Source organism: Hypanus sabinus, chromosome 16 (assembly GCF_030144855.1).
Source record: "Hypanus sabinus isolate sHypSab1 chromosome 16, sHypSab1.hap1, whole genome shotgun sequence".
In the NCBI taxonomy this organism is placed as follows: domain Eukaryota; kingdom Metazoa; phylum Chordata; class Chondrichthyes; order Myliobatiformes; family Dasyatidae; genus Hypanus; species Hypanus sabinus.
Window position 1 is genome coordinate 64969576 of NC_082721.1, and position 17264 is coordinate 64986839.

The 17264-nt window shown below is 47.1% G+C and overlaps 1 protein-coding gene across 1 annotated transcript in view; it reads left to right on the plus strand.

The window, feature by feature from the left end:
• LOC132406385 (adhesion G protein-coupled receptor E2-like) overlaps positions 1-16623 on the plus strand; it is an 81954-nt gene extending 65331 nt beyond the window's left edge. The window contains exons 17-21 of the mRNA XM_059991988.1: positions 6175-6241; positions 8488-8579; positions 11199-11367; positions 14127-14213; positions 16338-16623. Of these exons, the coding sequence (XP_059847971.1) occupies positions 6175-6241; positions 8488-8579; positions 11199-11367; positions 14127-14213; positions 16338-16379 (457 nt within the window). The 3' untranslated portion in view covers positions 16380-16623. The remainder of the gene's footprint in view (positions 1-6174; positions 6242-8487; positions 8580-11198; positions 11368-14126; positions 14214-16337) is intronic.
• The last annotated feature ends 641 nt before the right edge of the window (positions 16624-17264 follow it).

Sequence of the window (17264 nt, forward strand, 5' to 3'; positions counted from 1 at the left end):
AGGCAGCATTCGAATGGAGACATTTCGGTGGTGGTGCTGACCAGGGAGTTGTAGGCGTACTCGACCCGGGCAAGATGGGCGCTCCAGGATGACGGGATGTTGGCAGTTATGCAGCGCAGTGCTGCTTCCAAATCCTGGTTAGCTCGTTCTGTTTGACCATTTGTTTATGGATGGAAGCTGGAAGACAGGTTTACTGAGGCTCCAAGGGCTTGACAAAAGGATCTCCAACCTTGAGAGATGCATTGGGGGCGCCAGTCAGAAATAAGGTCAGTGGGAATTCCATGAAGATGGAAGACATATTGAACAAGGAGGTCGGCTGTCTCACGGGCTGTAGGGACTTTGGGAAGAGTTATAAAATGCACAGCTTTGGAGAAGCAGTCCACCACGGTGAGCATGGCAGTGTTCCCTTGTGAAGAGGGTAGTCCAGTAACAAAATCCAGTGAGACCAAGGGTGGTTAGGGACAGGTAGGGGATGAAGCAACCCAGCAGGTGGTCGGTGGGACGCTTTTCCATGGGCATAAACAGAACAGGCAGAGACGAAGGAATGGGTGTCAGCGTCCATGGAGGCCCACCAGAAATGTCTCTTCAGAAGGGACAGAGTCCGATCGATTCCGGGATGGCAGGCGAAATGAGAAGTGTGCCCCCGCTGGAGAAAATGAGTCCAAACAGAATCAGGCACAAAGAGGTGACTGGAGGGTCCATTGCCTGGGTCCGGCTGAGTCTGTTGGGCCTCTTTGACTGTGGATTCGGTCTCCCAGATGAGGGCAGCCACTACACAGGATGGTGAAAGGATGGTCTCGGGGTTGGAAAGGTCCTCCTTGGAGACATATTGATGGGAGAGAGCATTGGGCTTCCTGTTCTTGGAACCAGGATGATAGGTGAGTGTGAATCTGAAACAGCCAAAAGATAATGCCCAATGGGCCTGGCAGGAATTCAGGCATTCGGTGGTTTGAATGTATGCGAGGTTCTTGTGATCTGTCCAGCGAATAAACAGATATTCTGTTCCCTCCAGCCGGTGCCTCCACTCCTCCAAATCAAGTCCGACGGCCAGTAACACCCGGTTCCCTACATTGTAGTGTGATGGGCAAACTGAGCTTGAAACGGGGTCCAGGATTGACCCCCATGAACTGTGCTGCTATTAAGAGAGAGAGGAGGTAGGCATCCAGTGCAAATGAGAGAGAGCGAGACAAGATTTAATGTTATGGTTCCTCTGCTGATTATTTACCTTTCTCCAAGGACACTTTGCCTGCTTGTTAAGATTCCTGCAGAGACGGCAGGGCGGAGCTGGTTGATGGACAGCTGGTGTCCAGCATGTGGAGATAAAAGGCAGATCCACTGTTACACAGACAGACTCACCACGGGACACTGAAAGAGTGTTGTGCACCCATGTGAATGTGGGGTTTTGGAAGATCGATCCAGGAAAATTGATCAGTGGCTCATAGTGTGCGAAGGTGCGACTGGTGGGGGAGCTGTTTGTGTGTTCACCCTCGCCTGGGTGACAGGTCCACCACTGAAGAACGGTCATATGTAGGGTGGTCACAGTCGGTGACCATAACAGGACTTCGGAAGACAGCAGGAAGAACGACAGCAACAGCATCATCTCTCTCTCTCTCTCGCTCTCTCTCTCGCTCACTTTCTCTCCCCCCTCTCTCTCCCCCTCTCTCTCTCCTCCACTCCTCCTCTCTCTCCCCCTCCCCCCCTCCTCCTCAAACAACTACCTCGAACTGAACTCTTCACCATCGTAAGACTCCATCCATTTACCCCTAGGCTTGAAAGAGCCTGGTTTTGGTTCCTATTTCCACACTTCTGTATATATCATTGCTAACCTGTTTCATATATTTGCATTTTATAGTACTATATTGCTTAGTTTACTAATAAACACTATTTGTTACTAGCAATACCAGAATCCAAAGTGTTTTCCGTTTCTGCCGGTTCTTTAACCTGGTCACGGGGTACGTGACAGTAGTTCCATTCGGCGGGGTACAGCCGGTGAGAGAAGAAGGCGCAGGGAAGGAGTTTTTGGTCAGGGGCCAGAATGTTGGATGAGGACCGCTCCCACCCCAGAGTCGGAGGCATCGACTTCCACAATGAATTGGTGAGAGGGGTCAGTTTGGACCAGGACGGGACCGGAGGTGAATCGCTTCTCCAGCTCCAAGAAGGCTGAGTCCACTTCAGGGTCCCAGTGAAAAGGGGTCGTAGGCAAGGTGAGTCGAGTAAGGGTCGTTGCAACCCGGCTGTAATCCCTGATGAAGCGATGATAGAAGTTTGGGAATCCCAGAAATCGCTGGAGTTGCTTGAGTGTCATGGGTTTTGGCTGCTCCGCCACCGCCCGGATCTTTTCGGGATCCGCCCTCACTTACCCGCTCTCGATGATGTACCCCAGGAAACTGACAGAGGGGACATGAAACTCGCATTTCTCAGCCTTAACGAATAGTTTGTTCTCCCAAAGCCTCTGTAGAACCTAACAGACATGGTGGGTGTGTTCCTGAAGACTGCGGGAGAAGATTAAGATGTCAACCAAATAAATAAAAATGAAACAGTTAATAAAGTCCCTAAGGACATTGCTTATCAGGGCTTGGAAGATAGCGGGGGCATTGGTGAGACCGAATGGCATGACCAGGTATTCAAAGTGACCAAGAGGGGTGTAAAAAGCTGTTTTCCACTCATTTCCCTCCCTTATCCTGACCAGATGGTAGGCACTTTGTAGGTCCAACTTGGAGAAGATGGTGGCTCCGTGAAGTGGTTTGAAAGCAGAGTTGATAAGGGGCAGTGGATACTAATTCTTTATGATGATGCTACAGGTGCAGACACAGTGAATCATCTTTCTTCCCCACAAAGAAGAAACCTGCACCTACAGGGGATGATGAGGCTTGGAAAATGCCCGCCACGAGAGAGTCATATAGGTGAGCCTCCATGGCTTCCCTTTCTGGCTGGGACAAGTTATACAGCCAACCAGTGAGTAGAGGGGCTCCGGGGAGAAGGTCAATTGAGCAATTGTAAGGTCAGTGTGGAGGCAGGGAAAGAGCCTGTTGTTTAATAAACACTTCGCCCAGGTCGTGATACTCTGCTGGAACCTTGGATAAGTTGGATAAGTGTCCTGACAAAGGGTCTCGGCCCAAAACGTCGACAGCGCTTCTCACTATAGATGCTGCCTGGCCTGCTGTGTTCCACCAGCATTTTGTGTGTGCTGTTGTTTGAATTTCCAGCATCTGCAGATTTCCTCGTGTTTGCTCCTTGGATAAGTTGGAGGTTTTAGAGGCAGGTGAGGTCATGGTGACTTTCATAGGGGACAGGGACGATTGTAAACAAGTGGAGTGACAGAACAGACTCCAGTTGGCTATCTTCCCGGTGGACCAGTCAAGATGGGGATTATGGCGGCTTAACCAGGATTACCCAAGGACTATAGGAGCTTGAAGAGAGGAAATTAAGTTAAATCATACCTCCTCCTGATGACTCCCGGAGAGAATAAGAGACAGGAATGTTGTGCAGTGTGTGACTCGGGCCTGAAGTCCACTGTCCAGTGCCCGGGCCTCCAGAGGGGCACTCAATAGGTCCCGAGGAATTCCGGCCTGGGAAGCTGAGCCTTCATCCAAAAAGTTTCCCTCAGTGCCGGAGTCCACTAGAACTGACGAAGGCAGCGATTGTTGGTTGTAACGTAATGTAGCTGGGACCTGCATCCAGGTTCGGGGGATGGAAGGGAATATTGTCTGGCTCACCAGGGTCCCCCTTTCTACTGGTGAGCCTTCCCTTTCGGCCAAAGGGAACAGGTAGCTCGGAAGTGGCCGGAATGGCCGCAATAGAGACACACCCCCGCTCTCAATCTCCGGAGTCGCCCTGTGGGAGAAAGACGGTTCCATCCCAGCTGCATGGGTTCCTCTCCCGGGGCGGTGGAAACGGCCAGTCTGGGAGCTATTCAAGGAGCAGGAGGAGAAGAGAGGCTCGTGCTGGTGGGAGACGGTGAAGAGTGCCGTGGAGTGGCCAAGGGTGGTGGACGACCAGATCTTTCCCTATGGCATTCTCAAAGATGATAGTCCAACCTGGTGGCTAGGGAGATCAAGGAATCTAGGCTGTTGTGTCATCTCTTGCCACCAATTCATCTTGTCACTGAGACCATTCTGACATACCCCTCGGAGTGCCTCACTGTTCCACCCCGAGTCAGCCGCTAACGTCCGGAACTCCACGGAATATTCAGAAACACTGCATGAGGCAATAGACAATAGGTGCAGGAGTAGGCCATTCCACCCTCGAGCCAGCACCGCCATTCAATGTGATCATGGCTGATCATCCACAATCAGTACCCAGTTCCTACCTTCTCCCCATATCCTTGACTCCGCTATCTTTAAGAGCTCTATCTAACTCTTTCTTGAAAGCATCCAGAGAATTGGCCTCCACTGCCTTCTGATGCAGAGCATTCCATAGATGAGGGCTGACAGAGAGTGAGTAAATGTGTAGCGACATCTTTTCCATGGACAGGGTGGTCAAAGATCTTTCTCATCTCTGTGATAAAGGTGGGGAAAGATGAGCAGATACCCAGCTGATTATCCCAGGCAGCTGTAACCCGCGCTAAGGCACTTCCCGCAACAACCCCATGATATAAGCTGTCTTTGACTTATCCCGGGAGTATGTGGATGACTGCTGGTCAGATACCAAGAAGCATTGGACGGCCTGGCACTTTCCCAAATCTCCAGCGTAGTGCTCTGGTTCAGGTACGTGAGGCTCTCTGGGCAGGGGTGTTGCTGAAGCGTAGGGGGTTGCCAATACAGGCTGTCTGGGCTGGCTAGACAAAGTTCCAGGAGCGGATGGAGTAAAATTAGTGGATACATGGTCCACCTGGTCACTGATCTCTGTTACGTTAGCTGACAAGGAATGGAGTTTCTCCATGACATCCCGGAGAAGTCGATCGTGCAGACCCAGTAGGGAGCACTGGCTGGCGAAGGCTTGTTGCAAGGTTTTCAAGCCTGCACAGGTCCATTGCGACCAGATCATTCTGTTGCAATGAGCGAATGAAGCAAACCCAAGCGCAGGACACAGGCATGGAGACTGAGTTAGGATGCTTATGCGGAAGTGAAAATTGGACAGCTAACAGGAGGGACCTTGACAGGGAGCCTTGACACAGAGAGATGGGGTTTCATAGGTAAACCCTGAAACTGGAGCAAAACTTGTAACACACGGTTCTAAGCGGTCGGGAAATGTTAATCACCACACAGGCAAAACCAACGATCTGGCAACTAGTGTTTGTAACACCAGGGTTCTTATGCTGCAGGTCTTGATGGAAACCAAGTGTGCCATCATCAGAGAGAATTAGAAGCAACTGGGAAAGTAATGGTTGAACCATGGCACAATCAAAGGTAGTTAGGAGCAAGATAGGGAATTATCGATCGGGACCGTGATACAGACCTGACTGGAACACATTTCCCCAATCTAGGTCCACAGCTCTTTACACCTTGATCCAACAAGTGTCCACCCACCTCGGCAGCCTGTTGACCTGTGATCAAAGGGGAGAGTTTGCAGTGACCTAATATCCCACTGATTTCTATCCAAGGACATGCAAAAGTGAGTTTGGCTGAGATCCTAGTCTCACAAAACATTGCAGAGTTGATAGGCTAATGGCCAATCATTCCCTCAACTTCTTCTGGGATTGACCACAATGAGAGAGGCAAAGAAGGCTCCTGTTGAAATACAAGCTGCCTGATGCTGTTGGACTTGGTCACTATCAACCCTAGTCTCTGCATGTGAGGCAGGGAGGGAGACGGGGTGGTGCCCCTTCCCATCCTTCTCAAGTCCATCCTGTGCTAAGTGGATCCATCCTCCCAGTTTAATGACAGACGTCCAACTCTCTGGACAGAGATTGAGTTCCAGTGCAGAGCTGAAGGGGAGTCACATTGTCGCTGGTGCTGTCATTGGAGGAGATATCACAGTCCTGTCTGTGGTTTCAGATGGTCAGAACTTATCAAACAAAATTATATCCAAGAAGAGCACAGCCTGTTTTCCCCCACATTCAAGCCAACATCCCTTAACCAATGGCATTGATTGGTCATCAGCGCACTGATATTGTTTGGGATCTTGCCATGCAGAGATTGGCTGCCAATTTCCTGCAATGTAGATCCGCTGACGTTCTCAATGTAATTCACAAACTGACTGCCACCCAGTGATTAAACTCTTCCATCTTCACAGCTGTTGGCTGAAGCACGAGTCGGGGTTTAACTGGAGTTTCCAGGGCCCGGTCTGTTTCGTGATTCTGGTAAGCTTCCTGTTTCTCTCTACACACCAGCCATTCCAGACCAGGGTTCTCTCTTGTTGTGTGCTTCACTTTCAGGCCCCTATGTGTGTCTACATGGTGTGTATCTCTATGCCCAGGGTTCACAGACACTAGATATCACTGTGCACTAGAGTCTCTTGGTGTCCAGTGTTGAGAAGGACGAGCTTGGGGGTGCACTGAAGCTCGGTGCAGACACTGCAAAAGCTCAGTGGGGAAGGACCACAGTCAAGGGTGGTGCCTCTGCTGTGGGGCTGTGTCCAGTGTAGCAACCCCTCACGAATAACTCATGGACTGTGAGAAGCATCATGTCCTCTCAATATTTATGTGTCTGACACTCAGCGTGGTCAGCACATTTGATAACTGAAGAAATATCAGTGAACCTGGCCCTCAGGTGTGTGTGAATCGCAGCTCTGACCTAGGGGCTGGCCTTTGACCTCTGATCTGTTGCTTTCAGAATCAGAATCAGAATCAGGTTTATTATCACCAGCATGTATTGTGAAATTTGTGAACTTGGCAGCAGCAGTTTAATACAATACATAATAGACGACAAAGTAACAAAATAGTAATAATAAATAAGTAAATCAGTTACAGTATACATACATTGAATGAATTAAAAATTGTGCAAAAACAGAAATAATGTATTTTTAAAAAGTGAGGTCGTGTTCACAGGCTCAATGTCCATTTAGGAATCAGATGCCAGAGGGGAAGAAGCTGTTTCTGAACCACTGAGTGTGCATCTTCAGGCTTCTGTACCTCCTACTGATGGTAACAGTGAGAGAAGGGCATGCTCTGGGTGCTGGAGGTCCTTAATAACGGACACGACCTTTCTGAGACATCTCTCCTTGAAGGTGTCCTGGTTACTTCGCAGGCTAGTGCCCAAGATGGAGCCCACTAAATTTACAACCCTTTCTCCTAACCCTGAGCCATTGCCTCTATCAACCTGAACCCTGTGTTATCCTGAACTCCAGCCACTGACCAACACAAGGGAGGCACCCAGCCTGCTCACCCTGGGTAGTTTCCTCCATTATTTCCACCCCACCCCAGACCCTCTCTGAGTCGTGTGTGCACTGGGCCCAGTGATAACGGAATCTTCATGGTTGCTTTCATCCCTTTGAGACATCGGCACATTTGCAGATTAGATACCACTTTACCCCAAGTGTTGGGACAGTTCGTCAAATGTTTCACACTTTGGAGATGATGAAAGATTTTGATCTAAAAGCAATTCCTGTTGTTGAAGTATGGTATCTCTTTCCACCATTTTCATCGTCCTATTATTTATCACTGAGTAGGGTGGGCCTAGGTCTTGGGTTTGGTTGTGTCTCTCTGCATAATTAAGAAGAGCAGTGAGGAGGAATAGGCAGGTTGAGGGGCACCAGGTCATTGATTCAGGGCAGGATGGAGGAAAGAAGTACAGAAACTGGGGGCCTGCTTCCCAACCTTCTGGCCTGGAATTCCCAGCTCACAGATCCCACTGATTCAGCATAGTGGTTGAGGGTGAACAATTCCCAGTTAATTCCTCTCCTGGGTTTCCTAGTCATGCCAGTGCATTTTGATTCTGTGAAAAATCCCACCCCCTGGAAGAATGTTGGTTTTCCAAAATGTATGAGTGGAGAGTCTGAGGGGGAGACATGTTGGACAAGCAGAAACAAGAGAAATTCTGCAGATGCTACAAATCCAAGCAACTCACACAAAATGCTGGAGGAACTCAGCAGGTCAGGCGGCATCTATGGGAAAAAGTACCGTCGACGTTTCGGGCCAAGACCCTTTGGCACCGTTCTCCATCTGTTGCTTAGATTTCCAGCATTCGATTACCACACTGCTAAGTCTCTTCCAGGTAGGGCTACCCTGAACAAGTCTAAATCTCCCCAGAGCTGCTGAAATGTCTGAGCCCGAAACACCTTTCCATAGATGCTGCTGGCCCGTTGAGCTCCTCCAGAATTCTGTGGGACAGGGAGAATTTTAGATAAAGTAAGAGAGAGTGTCACGGGCAAAGACAATGAACATTGAGGAGTAAGTGTGAGTGTCAGTGAGTGAGAATGGAAAATGGGAGGGGTGAATTCAGTGTGGGATTTGAAGGATCCACTCTGCCTTTCTCTTGAAACTCACTCTTCTTCTCTCTCATCCTCTTTTACTCTTCCCTCGATCATTCCCTCACTCTCTCTCTCTCACACACTCTTTCCTTCTTGCAATCTCTCCCTCTCATGCACTCTCTGTTTGTCTCTCTCCAGGTCAATACAGTCCTTTTATTTTTGACTCTCTACTTACTGAGACGCCATTTCAATTCACGCGACAAGGAGGTGTCGAAGCTTAAGGAAACCAAGTAAGTGACTTGATGGATGTATATAAGATGATATGAGGCATGGAGTGGACAGCCAGCATCTTCCTCCCAGAGCAACAATGGCTAATACAAGATGGCATAATTTAATGTGATTGGAGGAAAAGTATTGAGTGAAGGGGGGGGGGGTATCTCAGAGGTACGTTGTTCACACAGAGAGTGGTGTGAGTGTGTAACACACTACCAGGGTTACTGGTAGAGGGGGGGGGGTGCATTAGGGACATTTGAAGGACTCTTAGATAGGCACATGGATGAAAAAAGAATGAAGCCCGATGTGGGAGAGAAGGGTTAGCTTAATCTTGGAGAAGGTGAAAAGTTTAGCACAACATCATGGGCTGTAGGGTCTCTTTTGTGCCATGTACACTATTCTATGTTCCACTATGTGTGCATCACTAGCCAAGCCTGTCGGGACCCCAACATGGGGCATGGAAGCTGCTGACATGGAAGCTGACATGGAAGCTGCTGTTGTTTGTGACCTGGCAAAACACAGAGACACTCCTACTGAGAGCCAACAGCACATGACCCATGTGGCTAGGTCCCAAATGTCTGAGGCATCCTTGATGTTACAAAGTAAATATATGCACTTGCATCCTCTTTGGATAATTGTAGGGAGGGGACACCAAGATCTCTTTGCACATACCTCACCTTTCAGAATCAGAATCAGGTTTGTTAGCACTGAAAAACTTTATTATCGCAGACATACTAGTGGTGGCTTTATTAGGCATGTCTATTACATACACCAACATCTTCTGCTGCTGTAGCCCATCTGCTTCCAGGTTTGATGTGTTGTGTGTTCAAAGAATCTTTGCTGAACATCACTGTTGTAATGCATGGTTATTTGAGTTACAGTTCTGTTCCTTTCAGCTTCAACCAGGTTGAATTCTCTATTCAACCAGAATAGAGAACACTATTCTCTGTAAATGCTAGATACTGTTGTGCATGAAAAACCCAGGATATCAGCAGTAACTGAGATACTCAAGCCACCCCATCTTATACCAACTGTTATTCCACAGCCAAAGTTACTTACATCAGGTTTCTTCCCCATTCTGATTAACAACTGAAACTCTAGATCATGCCTGCATGCTTTTATGCATTGAATTGCTGCCACATGATTGGCTGATTCTATATTTGCATTAACGAACAGAGTTATAAATGTGCGTAATGAAGTGACCACTGAGTCTATGTCATGATATTTGTTGTTTTGTAACAGCAAATTAACTCTATCTTGTATAGTAGAATTAGATTGTTTTACAATTGAACCCTGGTGTGTAAGTGCGGTGACAATTAGCAGGTTCCCAGGAAGGGCTTCTGTCCATGGTGCTGATCTCTGCCAATGGTGACACTGAAAGTGGGGAGCTGGTTAGTTCATTGGCCAGAGATTGCTGTTGGAAATGTTCTTGTGTACATGCCATCTGAGAACAGTGTCAGGACTGACACGATTGCTGCCACTTACCCTCAAACCCAATGACCAGGAACAGGTGCACAGACAATGTAAGTTTGATGGTATCACCAAAAGATGGGACACATCATTAAGGTCTCATTCAGAAGACACTTCAATAATCTGAGCATGACCAGGGATAGCCAACATTTTATCATGAAGGGAAATGCATGATTCCTATCATGAATCTAATAATAAATATGGTAGAGAAGGAGGAGCCATTGGGTCTTCAGAAGGCATTTGGACTTTATGACAGAAGAACTCCTTCTGGGGCTAGATCGCATAGGCAGATGAGGTGATACTCAGCAGCCCTGAAGGCTTCTTCCCACTCACCCTCAGGACCCATTCTTGGCTATGTTTACAAATTGACTGGTGTGCTCTGTGGAGAAGTTTTACCAGGCTGATCCAATGTTCGAGAGACATTTAAGCAGAATGGAACTTCACTCAGTATACTTCAGAAGGGTGAGAAGGGCCAACTTTGAAAAACAAATGATTATGAAGGGGATGGAGAATAAGTTGAGCAGACGATGGTGGCACTCAGAGCAAAGAACAGTTTCCGGATGGGGATGACACATTTCAAAATCGAATCAGGAAAGACTTCATAACTTGGAAGATTGTGATCAACCCCTGAGTGATGCAAATATGCAGTTATTGAGTATTCTAAAGACAGAAATTAACAAATGTTTGAGCTATGAAAGAGTCAATGGGTTTACAGAGAACAGGTGTGTATTGTGGAAACCAAGATTAGATTAGACTAACTGTGATCTTACCAAATAACAGGGAAGGTTCAAAGAGGCAACTCCTGCATCTGCTTCATGTCTTATGTAGCACAGAACCTTGATGTGGAAATATATCACTGCTCTTCTGCCGTGACTGAGTCTAAATCCTGGGACCCATTTTTGAACCATTTCATGGGAGCACCTGCACCAGAAGGAAAGCAGCACTGCCAGGCAGTGACACACCACCGCCTTCTCAAGGGCAGTTTTGATGCAATAAGCAATATCCTTTCCAGTGATGCCTGGGGCCCAGCAATGTATCCAATAAACACAAGAATATGCTGTTGGCCACTGAGAAAACCCTGAGGGTATGAAAGATCCCACATGAAGAGAATTTCTTCATTCCTGTGATTTTCATTCACCTGGTTTCTTTTTCCTTCTTCTCTACAGAACCCTAACCATTAAAGCTGCAGCACGAATGTTTGTTTTGGGATCCACGTGGATCTTCGGAATATTTCAAGTTGATCAGAGCACTGCAGTGTTCTCCCACTTATTCACAGTCATCAACAGTCTCCAGGGTCTGTTCGTTTTCCTTATTTACTGCGTTTTCAATCGCCGGGTAAGAACCTCTTCCCTACAGACACATACTGTGAATGGTTGGGCACTCGGGACGTAAAGGAACCGAGGAAACTATGAGTATGAGTTTAAAAGCAGTGTCAGAGGCGGACAGGGAGGTAAAAAAGGAATTTGGCACACTGGCCTTCATTATACAAGGCAATGAGCATTGGAGATTGAACATTATTTTGCAGTTTCATAATTTGTTGGTGAGGATGCAATTGGAATACTGTGTATAATTTTGGTCATCCGGTTATCAGAAAGTCATGGTAAATTGGAAAGAGTGCAGACTATATTTGAAGATGTTTCCAGGATTAGAGGGCCTGAGTTATATGGAGAGGTTGGCCAGCTTAGGTCTCTATTCCTTGGAACGTAGGAAAATGAGAGTCAAACTTGCAGAGATGTTTGGAAGTATGAGAAACATATATAAGATGGGTGATAAGTCTTTTCCAGAGGGCTGGGGAGACTAGAACTAGGGGGCATAGATTTAACATGAGAGGGGAAAAATTTAAAAGGGACCTGAGAGGTAGAGGGTAGTGAGTAAATGGAATGAGCTGCCAGAAGAAATGGTTGAGGCAGGTACAGTGGTATCATTTAAGAAGTATTTGGATATGTACATGGAGGGTTGGGGCTTTGTGTCAGGAACGGGGGCCGGATGGACCCAAACGCAGATGCAGACAATAAACAATAGACAATAGACAATAGACAATAGGTGCAGAAGTAGACCATTCGGCCCCTCGAGTCTGCACCGCCATTCTGAGATCATGGCTGATCATTCACTATCAATACCCAATCCCTGCCTTGTCCCCATATCCCTTGATTCCCCTATCCATCAGATATCTATCCAGCTCCTTCTTGAAAGCATCCAGAGAATTGGTCTCCACCATCTTCCGAGGCAGTGCATTCCACACCTCCACAACTCTCTGGGAGAAGAAGCTCTTCCTCAACTCTGTTTTAAATAACTGACCTCTTAGGGGGAGGGCAGGATGGAGATGCCATAGGGTAGAGCTGGGGTTCAGATAGATAGAGTGTCAGACAGGCAGAGCGGAGCAGGCTCCCGGAGTTCGGGCAAACAGGCAGATCCCACAGTTTGGGGCAGGCAAGCAGGTAGGTAGGCAGATAGGTAGATTCCTTATGGCGGGCCGCAGGGATCCCAGGCAGGGCTGCCTCCCTGGTGGGAACACAGAAGCCTGGGCCAGTTGTGGACACATGGGCAGATGCAGGGCACAGTCCCTGGGAATCGAAGGGAGGAAAGAGTAGGAGTCCCTAGGACGGGCCGCATGGATCCCGGGCAGGGCCACCACCCAGGCGGAAAATACAGAGGCCTGTGCCAGTCGTGGATACCTGGACAGGTGCGGGGCACCACCCTTAGGGAGCAATACGTGGAAGGGGCAGAACCCCCGCCGGGCAGCGGCAGTCCAGCCGGCCCTGCCGGATGGAAACAACGGGTAGGAGGGGGCAAAACCCCCGCCGGGGCAGCTGCAGTCCAACTGGACCTGCCCGACAGAGGCAACGGGTAGGATGCTGGGTCCAGGGAGAACAGCAGGACTACCATGATACTCCGGTAAATTGGGAAAGGCAATTGACAGTGTGGCAGCACAAGCAAGGAGAATAAGGTGGAACCGCGGGACCAGCACACAGGAGAGAAGCAGGGGATCAAGACCAACCGGATAGAGCATATACAGAACAGTCCAGCAAACAGGGCAGGGCAGAGCAGGATACAGAACAAAACGACCACCTGCCTGGTCCCAGTCCCAAGGCCCCTTATAAACACCTGCAGCTCAATGAGTCACAGGTGTGCCTCCTTGAGCCAGGAGGGTCCTAACTAGTTCACGGGTGATGGGAGGGACAACTGCAGGACCCGGAGTCCGGAGCACTCAGACCGGATCGAAACCCGGAACGCGGATTCCGGACCGTGACATTTTGAGGGACGGGGGTTGAAAGGAGCAGACTCAATGGGCCAAATGGACTAATTCTGCTTCAGTGTCTCATGGTCTAACACAGGAATTTGGAACTACAGGTGAGAACTGTATATGGCTTGAGCTTTTCGAAGGGCCTCTATCCGAACAGTATTCCTCTATGTCTCCATAAATCTTATGAACTTCTCCTGATCTTACTCACCGCATATAATCACCATAGTAATGAATAGTTAGGGAGTCTTTTATTGAGCTATGAATTTGAAGAAAGAGTCAGCCACATGGTCCTTCAGGATTTCATCACCATTTAATAAGATCAGGCTGATTTGATCATGACCTCTAATGTTCATTTTCATTTCACCTTCATAACATTTCACCCCCTTATCCAGAAGCTCTCCGCCACTGTAAATTTTTTCAAAGATCATGATTTCATTGCACTTTGATAAAAGAAACTTGCTGGACTTGTTTCTGTCTGAATGATCCACTGGAGGTGCCAATGGGACATAGTTACAATATAAAATTGTAATTCTTACTTGGCCTTGGGACTCTGAAGGGTGATTGAAAGATAGTTTTATTCTACTAGGTAGGAATTAAAGCAACTTCTTTAAAGCATGCTACAAAATATTAGTTAGTGTGTAAAGGTTTCTCTCTCCATTCAAAGCCACATTATGATTTTTGCATAACCATCACAAAAATAGATAGCGATGACCATTGCAAAAATAAATAACAGAAAATGAAAGACGTTCAAAACTCATGTCGAGCTCAAAGAATCAAACAATTTAATTGTGCAAAAATAAAATTCATTAAAACTGGGTGTGACTAATGTATCATTTTCATTTCATTGAAGGTGGTTGATGAATTACGGAAATGGTTGACCAGTAAACGGAAGAGCATCACCACAGAGTCCTCACAGATGCAGATGAACATGTCTGAGGTGAGAAGCTGTTCCAGAAGGACAAAAACCTTCAGACAGCCAGGCTGTGTCCACAGAGGCAGAAATAAATTGAGTGATTAGAGTTGATGATCTTCCATCAAAACTCCTCCAATGAAAGATCATCCACCCAAACATTGATGGTCTCTTTTGACATCTGTAGAGGGAGAAAGAGTGAATATTTCAGGAACTTCATTCCTCCAATCAGGCATGGGCTGAGAAATGGGAAATAATTCACAAACAATCACCACCTCCATCAAGAACACACCAATCCACTTATCCCTGAGATTCAATGATGTCATTGAGTCCCTTCCATCAACATCCTGGAGCTGTCACCGTTAACTAACTGAACCAGACCAGCCACATTTACTGTAGTATACATGTGGAATGAGCAGCCAGAGGAATTGCTTGAGTCAGGTACAAAACAATTTTTAAATGGTAGTTGGATGTAAATGGATCGGAAAAGTTTAGCAAAATAGGGGCTCAAAGTAGGCAAATTGGATTAGCTAGGATGGGGCATCTCGGTTGGCATGGACTAGTTCGTCCACAGGCCTGTTGCCTTGCTGTATCAGAATCAGAATCGGGTTGTAGTGTACACCATGCTTTTGCTTGCCTTGTGGTGGGGGGAGCAGTGTCAGTGTTTTTGCTGGTGCAAGTGGGGGAAAGTGAGGGGGAGGGTCAGTGCTTGTGCATGGGAGAGGAGAGGGTAGGTCTTTGGGCTTTTAATGTTTCTGTCAGTCATTCTTTGTTTTGTTTTGTTTTGTGGATGTCTGCGAAGAGTGAGAGTTTCAGGCTGTACACTGTATACATTCTCTGATATTAAATTGAACCATTGAACACTAGGAAACCAGGCAAAGCTGATCTAGCTGAACAAGAGTTTGATGCAGCTTTTACATTCTCAGTTGATGAGATTACCCGTAACACTATATTTTGTTAACAGAATGGGATCTATAGGAAGAGTTCACTGAGTCTAGGTAAGATTGCAGAATAAAATGATGATCCAAGGGTCTAGCAGTAAATCCAATTTTCTATCACAACAATGATAAACAATTTTTGTCTGTGGTTTTCTGTTACAACATTAGCACAATCCACATCATTATTTATTAATTATTAACCATCACAGTTATTTCACTGCCAAAACAGATTGATTATCACTGACATACATTGTGAAATTACTTGGTTTCTCGTTCCAGCACTGTGCAATACATAAAAGTTACTAAGAGTTACAAAATAAATAGTGCAACTGTTTAGAGTTCATGGGCTGTTCAGAAATCTGATTATAGCAGACTCCTGTACCTCGTCCCTGATGGTGGTAACAAGAAGAAGGCATGTCCCGGATGCTGAGGGTCTTTAAAGATGGATGCACCTTCTTGTGTCTCCTCGAACTCCTAATGAAGTAGATGGTATTTGAGCAGGGCCTAGCCACAGGAGTCTGGACAGAGTAGAGCCATGAGCTCAGCACACATCCTTGACTGTCAGTGAGGAGGAGATGATATGAATGATCCATAATGATTGGTCTCCTGATAAAGAAATCTATGAGTGTGAATCACTTGGTGACAATAGTGGGCCCAACACACCGCTGGATTCCTACAACATTCTCTCGTGATCTCAGCTCGAGACCCACAGACCCCCCCCCCCCGAACCACCTATTTAAGTCCCACATTGGTGGGGTTACTGCTCCTGACAATGGACAGTGAACCCTCACAGCTGAAACTCTAATCCATGCAAATGGTGAGATTGTTTCTGCCTCCACTTGGCTTTTTGCTGCCCTCTGCTGCTGCATGAGATCTGATGATTGAATAACAAGTCAGTTTGCTCTCCTTGCTGGGAATGGTGTCTGCAGGGTCTCAGCAAGGTTCCTTGGCCTTGCCCCATCCTCTGCCCACCACACACGAGTAGGCACCAGCTTCCCAACAGACCATTGTGGGCCAACACAGGTGATGAGCTCACTGTGGTTCTTGTTCCCATTCAAGCCCTCCTGCTGACCATGAATCTCAAGGAGCTTTGACTCTTCTGGCAGAACCCCCAGGGCAGTAAATAGGAGAATTTTACCTCCTTAAAGTTGGTCTTAACTAAGTTTTGTCTGCAACAAGACAAATAATAGCAATCTCATTTTGTTTTATCTAGACTTATAAAGTAATGCAATCAGAGGCATTCAAGACCCAATGACAGGATCCTTCTCAGTGGAGTTTCTCTCTTTCATTCTCTTTCGCTCTCGCACTGCGTCTGGCTCCCAAGAATGGAAAGCAACATTGCGGGAGTGGTCACACCAGCAGAATTATTTGGCTTGTACTGAGCTTCTAAAAAGGCAGAATCTAACTGGAGTTCTAGAAGTGTGTGTGTATGAAAATGAGTCTGTATAGGAATATGTATGAGATTTGGTGTTATTATCAGTGTGATTATAAAAAATAATTCAGGAGTTTTGCTAAATTTCCAAGTTTTTCCCAGATATCCTGGTACTCTGATAGTTATTCCTTACGAGATGACTTTGGTGCCAACATTGTTGAGATCTTACCTGAACTCAGTGTGAGATGAGATTTGAACTTGACCTTCACCGAACATGTTGCATCTGTACAGTTTAGACATAAAGTTCATGTACATCATGCACACCAGACTCTAACGGATACAAAACCCATGTAGTAGATTGATACAGAACCTGGATATGTGCACAGTTCATGTTCACATGCAGACACTCATTACACAGACTGTAGAGCAGAAACATACACACAAATGCACACATGCACATAAAAGGCAAACGTTCACATGCACACAGAGCCCTGAAACACACGTGCGGCAGAGACACACACATGCACTCACACAGAAAGGCAGATGCACACATGAAGGCACACGTTCACACACACACACACACACACACACACACACCACTTCAAGTGTCATAAGCGGGCATTGGGAGCAGACTCAAATGCAAGACACAGACACTGAAGTATCTGGAACAGCACTAGGAACAGCACAGCAGCAAGGAAAATGGGGAAGAAAGGACACTGGACATGACACCAGTCCTGGACAAGACAAGCGTTCCGGGCCTGGGCTAGG